Source organism: Medicago sativa, chromosome 5 (assembly GCF_051527215.1).
Source record: "Medicago sativa cultivar Bolivia chromosome 5, Bolivia_mono, whole genome shotgun sequence".
Classification (NCBI taxonomy): Eukaryota; Viridiplantae; Streptophyta; class Magnoliopsida; order Fabales; family Fabaceae; genus Medicago; species Medicago sativa.
The window spans coordinates 32,937,894-32,955,475 of record NC_140753.1 but is presented as its reverse complement, the minus strand read 5'-3'; the positions used below and the strand labels follow the sequence as shown (position 1 = coordinate 32,955,475).

At 33.2% G+C, this 17,582-nt stretch overlaps 2 protein-coding genes and 1 pseudogene across 2 annotated transcripts; 1 reads left to right on the top strand and 2 right to left on the bottom strand.

The window, feature by feature from the left end:
- The first annotated feature begins 4,574 nt into the window (after nucleotides 1-4,574).
- LOC146921884 (uncharacterized) lies at nucleotides 4,575-5,933 on the top strand (annotated as a pseudogene).
- Nucleotides 5,934-7,238: 1,305 nt separating this feature from the next.
- On the bottom strand, nucleotides 7,239-11,869 carry LOC146921883 (uncharacterized). The gene is made up of 4 exons (XM_085715123.1): nucleotides 11,744-11,869; nucleotides 10,005-10,155; nucleotides 8,438-8,502; nucleotides 7,239-7,453 (listed from the first exon to the last, which is right to left on the bottom strand). Exons 2-4 carry the CDS (start codon nucleotides 10,147-10,149, stop codon nucleotides 7,385-7,387), a joined length of 279 nt encoding a protein of 92 aa, XP_085571249.1. The 5' UTR covers nucleotides 10,150-10,155; nucleotides 11,744-11,869; the 3' UTR covers nucleotides 7,239-7,384.
- A 1,277-nt stretch (nucleotides 11,870-13,146) lies between these two features.
- LOC146921882 (Leucine-rich repeat receptor-like protein kinase family protein) lies at nucleotides 13,147-17,079 on the bottom strand. The gene is made up of 2 exons (XM_085715122.1): nucleotides 14,099-17,079; nucleotides 13,147-13,869 (listed from the first exon to the last, which is right to left on the bottom strand). The coding sequence occupies exons 1-2, from the start codon at nucleotides 16,992-16,994 to the stop codon at nucleotides 13,382-13,384; spliced, it is 3,384 nt and encodes a 1,127-aa protein (XP_085571248.1). The 5' UTR covers nucleotides 16,995-17,079; the 3' UTR covers nucleotides 13,147-13,381.
- Nucleotides 17,080-17,582: the final 503 nt, after the last annotated feature.

Genomic DNA, 17,582 nt, shown 5'->3' with positions numbered 1-17,582 from the left:
TGTTTTAGAACCAAAAGGTTGACTTCAAAGTCAGAATTTAATCATAGGATTTTATACACTTTAATACACATTAGAATATCCAACTGTTTTTTACATTGTTATCATCAAAACGTTATAGACATTGTTCTAAATCCACTTTGGTTCAACGGTTAAAACTTGTTAGAGGCCTAACATATTTGAATTATATTCAAATGCTTTCTGCGGAGCCTATAAAAACGAAAGATTGTTAAAACTTCTTTTAAACCTAAAGAGCTTGTTACATCAGAGTTTCTCTTATGCGTTTACAGCGTGTTCCATCAGAGCTAGAATGATTGCCTTAAGAGTTAGCATTTTTATTCTATGGTCATGCACACTTTAACAAACATTATAGTACTCAATTGTTTATCTATACATCATTATCATCAAAACCTTAGAAACATTGTTCTAAAACTCACTTTGTTCAACAAAATATAAGGTTCATTTTTTTTTTTTTGAAGTCAAAAGAGCCTATAAATAAATATTAAAAGGAAGAAAGATTCATCCAAGTTAAGCACAAGGTGTGCTAACCAAGAAATCATAACAAAATCTTAAAATACATCACAGAAAGATAAAGAGAATAAAAAAACTATAATCCAATGAGCGACATTAGATGGTGAAATAACCTAAACAAACAAGCGGGTTGGTCCATCATGCATGAAATTCAAATAGAGATGAGACATATGCGCCTTAAGCCACTACCACGAATGAAGCTTCACCCTCTCAACCATTTGAGGGATATAAGACTGTTTGTTTTGAAAAATCTGAAGGTTACACTTCTTCCAAATGATCCCAATAATAGCTAGCCAAGTCATTTGAAAACATGTACGAGTATCCTTCCTCGAAGGGTGAACTCCAACAAATTGGGAAACATGCATACTAATTCTCGATGACCCTTGCATATCAATGTCCCTGCAGCTACCAACTAGTACAAGACAATTAAAGTTGAGTTTTTTTTTTCTTCATCAAGTTACATGTTGGTTGAGGCTCATACATTTTAAATATGGAGAAGTAGACAATCCGAGGTTCAAACACTAGGCACTAATATTGTCCTTACAAAGCTAACAATTGAGTTGTGCTTACGTGGACAATTGAAGTTGAATTTTTTTTATTTTTTTTGGTCAGATAGTCTAGCGGCTAGAGAAATTCACCTTAAAGGTGAATAAGTGCGGTGTCTGGGGTTCGAACCCCGACCCCTGCATATAATATGCATTATCCCTTATCAAGTGAGCTAAGCTCATGGGACTAAAGTTGAATTCTATTACCATTGTGTTATTTATTTTTCACAGGTTTATAAAATTAATAAATGTGCATCTTTTTTTTTTGTCAGGTAGCCTAGTGGCTAGAATTCACTTTATAAGGTGAATAAGTGGGGTGTCCGGGGTTCGAACCCCGACCCCTGCATATAATAATGCATTGTCCTACCAACTGAGCTATGCTCACGAGACAATAAATGTGCATCTTATTTGAACAAAAAATGAAACAATCTCAATATTTATATAAAAAAAAAACAAAAAATGAAACAATCTCAATATTTATATAAAAAAAAAAGTTGTAAATGTATTGAATATTTTTGAAAAGATCACGCGAACAAAAAAGGAAACAAGGGTCTAATTGATCATGAATGATCAAGATATTTTTGTACGGAAGTAGGAAAAAGATTGACTTCAAAATTAAAAAGAAAGAATATTAAAGATAATGAAATTTGGACAAATTAAGCTATAGAAATTTCAGCACTCATTAATTTTATTACAACAGAAATACACGTAAAAGTTTGATTCGTATAAAAATATAGTCAAGTTTTTTTTTATTAAGACCTCTGAAATTTTTTATTTATTTATTTGATAAAAATCTAATAAAGATCTTTTAAAGGGTGCAACAAAATCAACGTGATATTCAAATGAGATTTTTTACCCTTTATAAAAAGTATCATAAATAAAAATAAATTTTGATAGAGTATCTGTATGGATTTAAGTGGTTTTTAGTAAAATATGTTATATAAATACCACTCTCGAACCCCTTGGTCTTTTGTTTTCTTCCACAATACATAATTCCTTCTCTCTTCCTTTTCTTCTAAAGGTAACGTTCTTATTCTTCTTCATGTTTTTTTTTTTTTTTTTACTATGTTTTAATGTTTTTTTTAGATGTTTTTCCTCCCTTTTATTTTAAGTAGTGTTGATAGCAAAATCATGTAGGAACAGTTTAATGAAATAGTTGTTGCTCAATATTTTTCCATGGCTTCGTGTACGTTCTTATTCTTGTTAATCTTTTTGCACAAGGTTTTAATGTTTTTTTCCTTTTAAGTAGTGTTTTTTATTTTTTTGAAAGAAAAAAAAAACACACTGCTTAAAAGAAAAGAAAAAACATTAAAACCTTCTTTAAGTTTTAAGTAGTGTTTTTTATTTTTTTTGAAAGAAAAAAAAAACACACTGCTTAAAAGAAAAGAAAAAACATTAAAACCTTCTTTAAGTTGTGTTGATAGCAAAATCGTGTAGGAACAGTTTAAACCTTAGGCCAACACTTGATAGAAAGATGAGTTTTTGTTGAATAAACAATCTAGTCGATAAACAACTTTGCTTCATAAATTATTAAAATCGACTAAAAGTTCCTAAATTGTGATTTCATCCATCAATTTTGTCCTTTAGTCAACTAGTTTAGAGACTAAATTGATGAACGAGAGTATAGTTTAGAGACCTTTTAATTGCTTTAGTGACCGAACAAATTGGAGATGGAGTAATAGTTTAGTGACTAAATTGATTGTTTATTTTTTTTCTTATTTTTTGCGCAAGGTAGTGTTTTTTTAAGGGGGAAAAAGCACCACTCAGAAAGAAAAAAAAAAATCAAAACCTTCTCCAAGTAGTGTTGATAGCAAAATCATGTAGGAACGGTTTTATGAAATAGTTGTCCCTCAATATTTTTACATAGCTTCGTAACAAATAAGAAAATTGTTCTTCTCCCTTTTAAAATTGTCCATTCCCTTAACCTTACGGGAGTTAACTCACGCTCGACATTGATAAATGAGTTAACTCCCGTTGACACTTTTAAGATCGGTTGACCCGACTTAAAAAGTGATTGAACCGATATAAAATATGTCAGCGTGAGTTAACTACCCTTGAAAAATGCTAAGCGTGAGTTAACTCCCTCTGGATCAAGGGAATGAGTAATTTTGAAAAGGAGAAGAGCGATTTTCAACAAATAGATATAGATGTCATGTCTTACAATCATTGAATCGAAATCGGACGGTGCATCAAACAATCAAATTTTGATCTTTTTCTTTATTCCAAAATTTAAAATACCAAGCTTGAATTCTAAACTCTTCAATTTTAGTTCGAGAACTACCGATGTAATAACCACTTGGATTATTAAGATGTGTACCCAACCCAAATATGTAACAAACATATCAAACCTTTAGACCAAAGCTTGATTGAAAGATGAGTTTTTGTTGAATAAACAATATATTTAGTCAGTAAACAATCGATATACTCACTAAACTATTAAAATCGACCAAAAGTTTCTAAACAATAATTTCATCCATCCATTTTGTCTCTTAGTCAACTAGTTTAGGGACTAAATTGATGAACGAGAGTATAGTTTAGAGACACTTTTTAGTTGATTTAGTGACTGACCAAATTGAAGATGGAGTAACAGTTTAGTGACTAAATTCACAGTTTATCCAATGTGATCAACAACTCATGCTTAAAGGCAGTTTTTTCCAACGCTGTATGATTTTAAAATATAGTAGTTTATTGCTCTCACCTTTCTCACTGGAGGGAAAACATCCAAATTTTGTAGTATAGGAAAAACATCTAGGATTCTATTCCGTTCTTTAAGCTTATTTTTTCCGAGGTAATTAGGTATAATTTTGCTTGTGTTATTAGATACTTAGTTATAGTTATTTCCTATTAAACTAGATTACCTGTTTAACAAGTTACCATAGTTAGTGTCTTAACCATAGTTCTAGCCAATGTTTTAAAAAACAGTCCGTTAAAGAGAAAATGGCCGCGACAAAAAGGTATATACCGTTTTCCCAGTTTTTACATAGTGACAAAAAAAATCACCACGAAACACTGTTACAGCCGCGACGAAACACCGCTATGTCTGCAACATAATGTCGTTCATGACAATATACAAAGATTCCTTTTATTTTTCAATTTAGTTGGATGAAAATCATATTTTTATTACAGATTTGAACATAAACTACATAATATTGTCTCCTTTAGGCTCTTTCTCTAATTCAAAATTTAAAATCTATCTCTAATTTAAGTTATTATACATTATTTAAGAGTAGTGCGATGTTGTGATTAATTCACACCATCACAATCGCAATCCATAACACAACTTTCGCAACAGCCGAAATCGCAGAATCCTATACGAGACCGCGACCGTTATTCTAACTAATAACTAACTTTTGGTTATAGTTAGTTATGATTGGTTAAGGGTAGTTATAGATCATTTAGTTGCTTAGATGAATTTTCCCTTCAATTATTTGGTTTTCACATTGTATATATACATGTACTCATATCCTTTGTAATCAATGAATTCAATAATATTTTCTCAATTCTATCAATCTTGTTAAACTTTCCATATGTGCTGGTCTGAATGTGATTGCTGCAGCAAGAGCTTACTGATTTTGATTTCCACATCAGGATAATTATTTGCTGCTTTATTAGGCCCACAAAAGTTAAGCAAGTCTGTGGAGCATAACTCAAAGTGAAGATGCAAACTAGGAGAAACCGTAGTCGAGAATGCAGTTCTTCGAACATTTCAAGAGCACAGACGAAGGCCTCTGAAAATGGCTTCGTAGCTGATTTAATTACATCTTCTGGAAGAAAAACTAATGAATCTTCTAGCACTTTTGAGCATAAAGATGCTGAGCAAAGGCCTCTAAATCTGGGAACTGAATCAGTTGATGGTGCTTCAATAGATATCGAGGATAAAAAGCAGGATGTTACTCCGGCGACTATGTTCTCTCCTTGTTTAGAGGATTATTTTGACCCTTACTTCTTCATAAAGACCTTACCACAGTTATCAGAGGTTGTTCCCACTTTTAGGCAGATGTTGCTACCTAGGCAGACTCGACACTGCCCTCCTACAACTCTTGTTCTGGGCTTGGATGGAACTTTGGTGCATTCTACCCTAGTAGAACCTAAGGAACGCCAAGACTTCACTTTTACTGTGAATTTTGATTCTGTAAAGGAGGATGTTTATGTACGCTGTCGTCCTCACCTAAAAGAATTCCTTGACGAAGTTTCTGGTCTTTTTGAGATTATTATATTTACTGCTGGTCAAAGGATTTATGCCGACAAACTCCTAAATATGCTTGACCCAAGCCGGAAGATATTTCGTCATCGTCTATTCCGTGAATCCTGTGTTTATGTGGATGGGAAATACGTTAAAGATTTAACAATACTCGGTCGTGATTTAGCACGTGTTATAATGATTGACAGCTCCCCGCATTTATTTGGGTTCCAAGTGGAGAATGGAATACCAATTGAGACTTGGTTTGCTGATCCTTCAGATAATAAATTGCTTTCATTGATTCCTTTCTTGAAGAGTTTGGCAGGAGTTGATGATGTCCGAACCGATATTAAAAATAGGTTCGAGCTCCACAAAAAAATTGAAGATGCTTATTAGGTGCAATCGATTTCTTGTCTTAAGAATAAATTGTGCGCGCGTCAAACATTATTTTGTTCTATTATTCCTGTTCTGCTTATATTATGATATTAACAGCAGCATTTTCTTTTTTGTTGAAGTTGTAATGACAGCATTATTGAACTAGAAAAGAGGCTCATGAGAGTGTTAGCATGTCACTAATACATTTAGACCTTTTGGTAAAATTTGATGGCAACATATTTTTATATGTTGCTAACATAAGTTTAAGGTAACGTTCCTTTGTTATAAATTGTTGCATGAATATTAGTTTTTAAGTTGCACTCATTGAATACACCTTGTTCTAAATTTCTATCTCGCTCTCTCATTTTTTCGCAGACCGTCTCTGGATGAAATTGCATTTCGCATCTTGTTCACATCTTCTGTTCAGTTTTGCTCTTGTTTTTGTATCTCATCTCGTTCGAAATGATTCTTAATCTTTTTCTTGTGATGTTTTTTCTGATCTTGCTCTTACATCTTGTACACCTCTTCTTTTTCGCATCTCAAATGCCGTTAAAATTTCATAAGAACCAAATCAAATTTGTAGATTTTTGCTTTAAATAATTTCAGATTTGTTCTCAGATTCAAATCCCATTCAGTTTTAACAATAATTTTCTGTTGATATAATCTATTGTGTGATGGAAAGCATAACTATGATAAATTTTCATTGTACTGCAAAACAATTCTACCATGTATTAAAATATTTATCTATTCTTTTACGAAGTGTTAAAAGTAATATTTATCTTTGGTTTATATGGAGTGACTAATACTTTCAGCTGTGATTGAAATCAATGAAATACAGAAACGAAAATTGGATACAACACACGCAGGCACCCGTAATAATATAAGAAAATGAAATATTTGAATGTATTGATGTTGAACTTCGACATATGTCGGACAACATGTAGTTGCTTAACACTCTCTCTCAACAGTGGAGAACTAGAGAACAGAAATAGCTTAATAACTCCCTTTTTAACATGTCAAAAGAATTAGAATACACCTGATCATGCTGCAATATCTCCTCTTCTTCACTTCTATTCTAGATAGTAACTAAATCAATCAAATTTTCCGTCAAGCCAAATGCTCAATCAATTTTTGCACAAATCGATCGTAGGTAAAGGAAAAAAGTAAGCAACATCCCCAAATTGATCGCAGGTAAAGGAAAGAAAGTAAATAAACGGTATCAATCTTCACACAGTCAACAAATTTGTAAGTTCAGTCACCCAAAATACCATTCATCTTGCTTGAACCAAATGAAATTCAGGTTTCCATCAAACGCATCAAATTTGTAACTCTGCTTATCTCACGATAAACATTTAATCTCTAAAAGTCAAATGTCCAATCAAAAAGTTTCGAAATCATTTTCATTTGAGAGCTTCAATTGAACTTTTTAAGCAAAATTTATTTGCAGATGCATAATTATAAGCGCTTCAACTGAATGCTTAAACTATAAATAAATTGTCAATTATACGATTATATAGCTAAAAAATTGGAATTTATGTGAATTGTGTTTTTTCTTTTTGAAAAAGATTGTTATCAACCAAAAACAACACACAGTTCATATATGAGTCGAGTTTGATCACAAATAAATATGCAATTCATTCATCATGTTACAGATACGGAATTGATAAGTTTATATCCATAGTATCAGATGTATGTGACAGTCATATTATTCATGGAGAAAAGATTTGCAGCTAATGTACTAAACTACTGAATTTGGTTATTTAGCCGTTTGAGAAGCCTCGGAGGTCTTTGCTTCTATGGGACATTGGGATACGTATGGTTTGAGCTGCATAAAAGACAAATAGCATGAATCAGTAGTAATAGTGAACGATATAAACTATAATCATTACAGTTTTAATCTTATTGTTTGAGTTAGGATGTAAAGGGAAGGACTTGGGAGAAAATGAAGAGTAAAAAGGAAATAAAAACGAGCGATAATTCTCCACCTTGTGTGCGAGAGTTTATTTTTCACCATAAAACTAAAACTGTCCTATATGGAAGAACTAAAAAAAATGTACTGAAGAGTTTTGGAAGACTTGGCCAAATACACCAAATCATTTTTATCTTTTTATAATAATTCTCTCAACAAAAAAATATCAATTATAAGCAACCCCATCCCCTCCTTTAAAAATTTTCTCCCAAACAAGATGACTCCCCTCCCTTTCACTTTTCCTCCTCTCCTCGGAACCTTCCCCTCCAAACTCCCAAAGGCTTTCTTTTCTAAACTCCCAAAACCCTTTCCTCCCCACCCCTCCAAACTCACAGAATTTCTCAACCCCGAATCATTCCTAAAAGAAATTATATTGTTCAAAGCTCGTAGTAATTTTCATTGAGATGAACCCTTTCTTTTCCTCATAAACAATAGGATACTGCGGCTAAGGACAATGACTCAATTTTTATATCACTATAGCATACATTTTAAGGTAGACTATGCCTACAGAAGCAAATACAAGCACATTATAAGAGAGAAAGAAAAAAAGAAGATAATACAGTGCAATGAAACAAATAACATGATGAGAATCGAACATCTAGGTTCCTGCTATTTCCACTGTCAAAATAAGGAAGCTAAAGATAAATATAGAAACCATAAATGAGCTAAAACAAAGTTGAGTTCACAGAAGAGGGAGAGAAATTAAAGGAACAAGGTCAAACTATACTATCAAGAGCAGAAGAACTGAATACCAATGGTTATCCATGTAAATTTCGACACCATAAACAAGTAGAAAGAAGACAAGGCAACATAACAATTAGATGAGTCGAAGATAAAAACCTTAAAACCAGTCAAATCAGGAACTACATAGTTTGGTAACTTTTCCTTCACCACCACATACCCACCTGAAACAATATGCAGGATTACATCCCAATTAATATTACAAAATAGATGAACACAATTAGCATATAGCTTAGCAAACTATTTTATTACAATACCTAAAATGTGCTTCATGGTTAAACAAACAGTATAGGAAAGCAATACTGCTGAGTTTTCTAAATAAGTCTAAATAATGATTCTAGTGTTTTACAAAGTCACATTTACTAACTATGGACAGCCAGAACATGAGAAGCAGCATAAATTATTACAAGGTCAGCCACTTTCTAAAGTTCAACATAGAAATGCAAGTATTTCTTTCGTCAAAACCCATAATAGAAAGGACTACCAGCCCTCATAAAGATAAAGTGAAACACAAGTAGGCATCTTTAGCCCTCATAAGCCAAAATCAACTAGTTACAGAAAATTAAATTAGCCCTCATAAGTAAAAATCAACTAGTAACAGAAAATTAAAAACAGCCAAATTTACAAATCATTGAAAAGGGGTTTAAAAGCATTTTAGCTCTGTCCGGTGCTTTCCACTCTAATTTGTTGAACTAGCATATTACTCCCTAATTTAGTGCTACTTAATGTATCTTAACACCTTTATTTAAATCAACAGTCTAAAATAACAAAATAAAACAAAAAATTGATGTAATATATAACTATATAGACAATTATCCAAATCTTAAATTTAAAAAAAAAAGGACTAATAATAATCAAATTCCAAAGTGTTAACATTTCATGTTTTAGTTTCACGGTATTAAAATATTATTACACCTTTCACGTGATATGTAATGCAAAAAGTGATAATACTCCATCGTATATGTAAGAATTGTTCTTCAATAGAAACCTTATACAAGAATTGGATTATGCTTCTATTACTCACCCAATGAAAATTATAGCCAAATCAGCTTAATGACCAAAAAGGAAAATCACTTCTTGTAAAGGAAACTAAAACGTGCAAGTGTTATGATTATAAGTGCAAGTGCAATCACTTGTGCATTTCAAACTGAATTAAAATGTAGAAAAAAATAATATTTGAAATAATCTATACTCAAATGTGACTATACAACCTAGAATGATTTATCTAATTACATTACATTACATATACCTAAACATTGTAAGTTATGCTTTTCAGTGTATGAATTGCTTTTCAGTGTATGAAATATCTATAGCTCATGCTATATTGAATGTATCTATTCAAAGTAAGATCAAAATGTCTGCAAATAGCCAAGTCATTAAGATTATATTTCTTTCTTTAGATTAAAATAACTAACTAAAGTTTTGGACGATTTTGGAGATAACGTTACGCAATATTAGCCACTAACCAGTATGCATAATCAAACAAATCTGCCCCATTTGTTCCAAAATAAAATATGTAATGGGATCAAGTAATCCATGGAGTTCAGTCCAGAGATAGTGATAAAATGCTGGACTAGTACAGAAGTGCATTCTATATGTCAATTTTAAATGCTCCTCAAACAACTACAAAAAGATAAAACCACGACTTCCATTAAAGAAAACAAACCTTTGCGAGTGAAGAAACCAGTGGGCTTGCAGTTCTTTCCCTTGTAAAAACCTCGAGGAGCACGTTTTGGTGATAGAATATCAAGTGTTGATGCTCGCTTCAATCGATACGCCCTCCCAATTCCTAAAATTAGCCCCAGAGGCATCTTCTTCTATGAGACACAGAAAAAAACAATAACCACCATCAGCGATGCCAGTCAAATAACATAATCTGCACAAATGATGCCAGTAATAATGCATAATAAAAAAAATCATAGAACTATTTTCTCAGAAAATGATGATATCCAAGAAAGTCCACCCATAGAAAAGCTCATAGTCCAAAAACAATGTGGACAAGGGCTGGCTTATAGACACAACTTTTTAAAAAAAAAAACATATTTACTATGAAATAAATCGGCCAGCCTATAGACCAATTCAACGGGCTACTCACACCCTGGGCTGGTTGGCCGTTTACACTTATTTCCTTCAAATTTATTTTAAAAATAAAACAAGAGAATACAATCAAAACTCACACTCAAAAGTCAGCCAAACTAAACTTACCTATAAAACATTGAAACAATACATGATATTGAAAAAAAAGCAGACATGATGCAAATTGGAATAGAAGTTCCTAACAATTCAAAAAGTCTCACATTTACCATGATAGTCTGAAATATTGTCAATTTGACAAATATTTGAGGGCTATTAGCTATTACAATATCTTCGGAAAAAAATAGGCTGATAAAATTGCATTGAGTACAATAGGAGCACTATATTCCTAATATTGATTTGTCATTTATAATTCTGAAAATACAACGGTCAACTATATGAACTCATATAAGTGCAAGCATATGTAATAGTATTTAACATGAGATGATAAAATCGATAGACAGGGTACAGATCAAACATAACAATGGAGGACAATTTCAAAAAATGATTCCAATTAAAAGTACAATTCTTAAGATAACGCTCCTGTACTAAATCTCTATAAGCCCTGCCCTCATATTCTCCGTTACCACTTCATTAATATTGATATACTGATGAAAATGAAGATCATTTTCAATTTTCGATAAAAATTGCAATCCTTCAAAGAAAGTTCAAGTATAAAATGTAATTGAGTTATACCCTCATGCAGGGGGATCTAGACATTTGATATTGGTGTGGCTAAAATTTAATGTTTATAAGAATGAGGGGTGGGAAGAACTTTTTTTTTTTTAACTACAAATATTATTAAGCAACACCAAACACAAGCCGTGAATGGAGGGCAAGAAAAAACAGAGTTGTATACATGACGAGCCAGTAGCGCTCAAACAAAGATACGCCCATAAAAAATACAAGGATTGACATCTCCACCTCGCCAACACACCACACACAATCAACAGAATTATTTGGCCGTATATGGCAAAAACATGGGAATATAACAAACAGACTATATCGAAAAGAAAAATATGAGTGAGATTCATTCAGACATTTGAACAAACACTTGATATACATCAAAATATATAACAAAAAACAATGCTTAATTTCATTGTTTCATCAATATATCCCTATTTTCCCTCTTATAGGTTTGAGATTCATTCAGACATTTGAACAAACAGCAGATATACATCAAAATAAATAACAAAAAATATCGCTTAAATACATTATTTCACCGATAACAATAAATGTGCATGTATTCCTTCAATCTCAAAGAATTGAACTTAGAAGCTAGCTGGAAAATGCAGGAAATGGAAGCAAAGAATGAAACGTGGAGTTTCTTACAATGTTTATCGGCGCTTCCTTCTTGCTACGACGACCACCGCGTGTTCCGGCGACTTGAGTTCGCGATTTGGTGATTCTGATACACAATGGCAGTGCTTTGATGGACCTGCAGAGATGATGGGCTGGCTTTTCGAATAAAACAGAATTGGGCTTGGCATTACAATACCATCTGTTTTAGAAAATTTCTTTTCCCGACCCCCCCAATGTCTTTTAGACCCCTAAAATATTCAGGACATACTCTTCGAAGACATTTTTATTTTATTTTTCATTTTAACATATTCGAGAGATAAGTCTTGGAGGATATTTTTTAGCACAAAGAGATATTGATTGGTGAAAATATTGTCTCAACCGGATTTTGATCCGAAATGATATTACATTTGTTTGGATTTTATTTTATGAATCCTATCGAGACAATATTTGGATGAACCAAGACAATATTTTATGATCCGAATTCTTAAAAATGGTTCAGATTTTAAAATTCGAACGAAAAATTCGAGGGTGTGCGAGAAGTGTGAGGGCGGAAAAATAAATTCTTCCGAGTACTTTTCAGTTTTCACTCATGAACCTTACCAAATACTCTTGCAAAATGCTCATATACCAAAATGCTAACAGCACAATAGAAAGGTTCATAAATCAAAGTCCAATTAATGGGAAAATGGGACAATGCGGTGAGTTGTTGAGTTGATGAATAACAACATTGCTATAGAAGCATTGAATCTTTAGGAATTAAATCTTTACCGAAAGCAAAGGAAGAGAGTTGGAATGGATATTGTCTTATTCATAGAGACAATATGGAGTAAATTATAGTTCTTCACTTCTTCTACAATTTTTTTTTGAATCAATGGTACGTCTTAAAATTTCAATAAGTTCCGGTAAAAAAACTCTTCAGCTTTAGTTTAAGCATTGAACTATGCCCTTTTTGTATAAAATCGATTGTATTTAAAAATACACAACTCCTTTATATATACAATTAAGTATTATCCAATGGGTTAATAGGTCATTACCCTCTGTAATATAGGTCATTTCCGGTTTTCCTCTGTAATTTTTTTTTTTTTTTTGATTTACCCCTATAAAAAAAATTTGTTTTGATTTACCCCCCTTAATAGGCCAAACAAAAACCAATTTTATTTTTTTTTCAAGAAATTTTTGTTTTTGTATGGCTTATTAGGGGGTAAACCAAAACAAATTTTTTTTACAGGGGGTAAATCAAAAAAAAAAATTTACAGGGGGTAACCGGAAATGACCTATATTACAGGGGTAAAGACCTATTAACCCTTATCCAATTTAAGAAAATACCACATTAAAAACTTACACGGAAATGTTATGACTTATGGTGACTACTGTCAAGTCAATAACAACAATCCATTTAAAAGATACTGGATATGCATCTATAACACTCATTATTTAAAATCAATAATAGTAACACCAACATTGGCTACATTTCATTGCTATGCTGACATGATCTTAATTTGAACTTAAACATTGGTCAGTTCAAACTATTTAGATTTGATTACACATCAATGACACTCCAAAAACGCCACACTTGTAGTTTCTGGATCTATATGTTGAATTCAATCCAACTATAACAAAATTTACATACATATAATTTATAAAATACAATAACACAAAGCTGATTAATCATTTGAAGCTCATCTTTGAACTTGAAGATGAATGAAGCAGTGAAGACACAGAAAAACTTGTATTATTGCTTTTATTAAAACTTTGCATTGCTGATGCTGACGAAGACGTTGCAAGAACTTTTGCTTCATTTGCATGAGACCCTTTTAAAAGCACATCAAATTTTGCATATTCTTCTCTTTCATTCTTTATTTCTTTCAGCATTGCTGCTATATCTCTCATTGTTGGTCTTTCATCAGGAGATGAATTTACACACAATAAGGCTATTCCCAATGCCTGAATCATTTCTTCTATTTCTGATTCTGGTCTTGAAAGTAAGGTGGGATCAAGTACTTCAAGACCTCTTTTCTGTCTCACCCAATCAACAACGTGTAAGCCGTCTGGTATGGTTGGATCAATTGGTTGCTTACCCGTCAAGACTTCTAACAAAACTACACCGTAGCTATAAACGTCGCTCTTCTCTGTGATCTTCATCATATAGCCATATTCTGAGACAAATTTATAGTCGAATTTAACTTGTTAAAACAAAATAGAGTTTACTTTTTATACAATGTCGAAGTAATAAGTTTTATACTGTCAAAAAATCGCAACCAATCATACGTAGGACTTAAGAAGTAATTATGATTAAAGTCAAACATTTTAAGCATATGAAATAAATCCAATAAAATGTGTTGAAAGATGTAAAGTGTGATTTTAATCATGTGCAGGCACACTAACCTGGAGCGATATAACCATAGGAACCGGCAACTGTATTGGAAGAACGACCGACATCACCATCATCAACAAGCTTAGCCAAGCCAAAATCAGCAATATAAGGTTCAAATTCAAGTCCAATCAAGATGTTATTGGCTTTAATATCTCTGTGGACTATAGGAGGAACACAATCATGATGTAGATATGCAAGTCCTTCTGCAGAACCTAACAGAATTCGGAACCTAAGTTCCCAATCAAGAGAGCTTCCAGTCCTCTCATGAAGTACACTGCTTAAACTTCCATTTGGCATATAATCAAAAATAAGCAATCTTGTTTTCTTGTTCCAACAACACCCTAAGAACCTGACAATGTTCTTATGCCGGATCGATCCAAGTGCTTTGACCTCAGCTGAGAACGAGTCTCGAACTCCACTTTTATAATCCTTCAATGCCTCTCCTTCATCAGTTGTTATAGGCCACAGTTTCTTCACTGCAATGACTTCTCCATTATCCATTTCACCTCGATAAACAACACCAGAGCATCCCTTACCAATTATATTCCTATCAATCAAACATCTCAGTATTTGTTCCACTGAAAAGTTTAGCTTCTGGAATGGTATGAATTGCCATGGCCACGAGTCTCCTAATTCTGAATCATCGTCTCGAATGGTTCTTCTTGCTTTGATCACAGCAGTTATCCCCATAAGTAACATCACAACTGTTAAGGCAATCAGCAACCCAACAGCTAGCCTAATCCTTCGCGACTTCCTTATCTCATTCTTATTCAACGCCATATCGGTTTTGCTTGAGTCCAATACAAAGCATGAATCCTGACCTGAAGTGCAAAGTCCTTGATTTCCGGTGAGGTCTTTTGATGTTAACTGCCTGAAAAGCTTGTTATCTGGAAGATAGCCGGTAAATTTGTTGTAAGAAACATTGAGTGAGACAAGGTTATCTAGCTCTGAAAGAGTTTGCAAATCTCCTTCTAACTGGTTATGTGAAAGGTCTAGTATGGAAAGCTTGTTAAGAGAGGATATCTGAATAGGTATTGTTCCACTTAGTAAATTGCAACTAAGATTGAGAGCGATTTCTAGAGCTTCAATTTGGCCTAATTCGGCCGGTATGCTTCCAGTGAGCTGATTGCTACTAAGATCAATAAGTTGGAGACTTGAACATAGGCTTAGTGATGCAGGAATTGGTCCAGAAAACAAGTTATTTCCAAAGATTAACTTACTTAATGAAACAAGACGACCTAAACTTGCCGGCAACGGACCTGAAAACTTGTTAAAAGATGCATCCAATACCTGAAGTGAAGATAATGATGACAAGGAATTAGGAAGTGAGCCTTCTAAGTTGTTAGAGCTGAAGTCTATCATTTGAAGTTGTATGCAGCTTCTTATTTCATCGGGAACCGGCCCTGAAAGGCGGTTCCCAGAGAGATCTAAAAAGTTCAAATTCCTGAGATTTCCTATTGTCTTAGGAATGCTTCCAGTAATCCTATTGTTTCCAAGCCTCAACCTTATAAGAGATTTGCAGCTACCTATTTCTGATGGTATAGAACCTGATATATCATTTGAAATCAAAAGCAGTTTTGTGAGGTTTTGAAGCTGAAATAGTCCTGAAGGAATGCTACCAGTGAGTGAATTTCTAGACAAATCAAGTGCTTGAAGTTTACTACAGTTTCCTAAACTTGAAGGAATGCTTCCTTCAAGCTGATTCTGCCAAGCGAAAAACACCAAAAGATTTGACAACTTTCCAATCTCTTGTGGAATCAAACCTGAGAGTTGATTTGTATCAACTTGCAACTGTTGAAGATTTTCAGCATTTGAAAGAGTTGCAGGAATGGAACCAGATACATTATTATCACTAATCATAAACTCTTCAAGCTCTAATAGAGTTCCTAAAGACAAAGGTATAGTTCCAGATAATGAATTCAAAGAGAGATCAATGTTTCTTAAACTTGAACAATTACCAATCTCATTTGGAATAGCACCAACAAGACCATTCTGCCACAAAAACAACTGTTCAAGCTTCTTCAACTTACCAATCTCTGAAGGAATAGAGCCTGATAAGCTATTTTCATACAGAAACAAATCAACAAGTTCAGAACAGTTACCTAACTCTTTCGGAATTTCACCAGATAGCATAGTTGTATAAATTGACAATGTTTGAAGCTTTTTAAGTTTACCAAAAGAAACAGGCAAAGAGCCTGAAATTCTTGTATCAGCAAGCCCTAAAACAGTCAAATTACTACATTCACCAATCTCTTCTGGAATCTTCCCAACTATATCCTTGTTCCCACCTGCTCTAAGAACTTCAAGTTTCGACAATTTTCCAAGGGAATTCGGAATACTTCCACCTAACTGATTATCAAAAAGGTGAAGATTTTTGAGACTAATGCAATCACTTATCTCAAATGGAATTTTTCCAGTAAGCTGATTTGAATTCAAAGACAAGTTTACAAGATTCTCTAACTTTCCAATACTTGAAGGAATAGAACCAACAAGATTGTTAAAGCTAAGATCAATAACAGTGAGTGAAGAACAATCACCAATGTCAGAAGGAATGGTTCCAGTAAGGTTGGAATCAGAAATAACAAGCTTGTTAAGAAATGGAAATGAAGAGAGGTTTGATGGTATAGGAAGTTGAAGAGTTATGGATTGTATATTGATTTCAGTTACAAAGGAGAGTGATGAGCATGTTATGGAGGTCCAGTTGCATGGATTAGGATCATTGATGTTCCAGTTAGAGAAAGATGAAGGTGGCTGTGATGATGAAGTATGAAGCCATGTGAAGAGAGTTGAGGCTTCATGGTTAGAAGAAGAGAAAGAGAAACCAAAAAGAAGGAGAATAATGATAGAAAAGAATGAAGAAGAAGGAGAAGAAGAGAAAGAGTTAAGCATTGAAAACAATGAAAACATTTGCCTCAAATTCCAAACTTTTCTTCTTGGGTTTGAGTCATTGGGTTTTGGTGCATTCTTTCATTTCTTCTCAATAGTAGTGAATGTGTATGTTTATGAGTGCTTTCTTTGTTTGAACTCAAACTCAGAGTAACAATTAGTTTAATCACTTTTTTCTAAAACAAAGATAAAAAAAAGACCACAGTAACTTGGCTGAGAGTTAACTAAAATAAAATTTATTGCCTTGAGATTTGAAAAACCTGCACCACACCACCACACCTAAAGATGCTTCTTTGTGTCTAAGCAAATACATTAGTTTAATCAAACTTTGCCAGGTGCTGTTTCTTGCACTTAAGAGAGGTATCTTATTAATTTCTATATATAGCTTTTTGCTTTATAAATAAAAATTAGATTAGGGAAAGCACACTCGATGCAATGCCGGTGAAAACCATTCTGACATCATTGAAGATTTACAATAAAATTTACGTATTGTCTACGAATTGCGGAATTTCGAACTAGAACCAAAACTACAAAACTAATGTGAGGGGAAGGTTTAACCTTTTGTGCTGACAATAATTTTTATGGAGCTTTGTTGCATTGTGCGCTCGT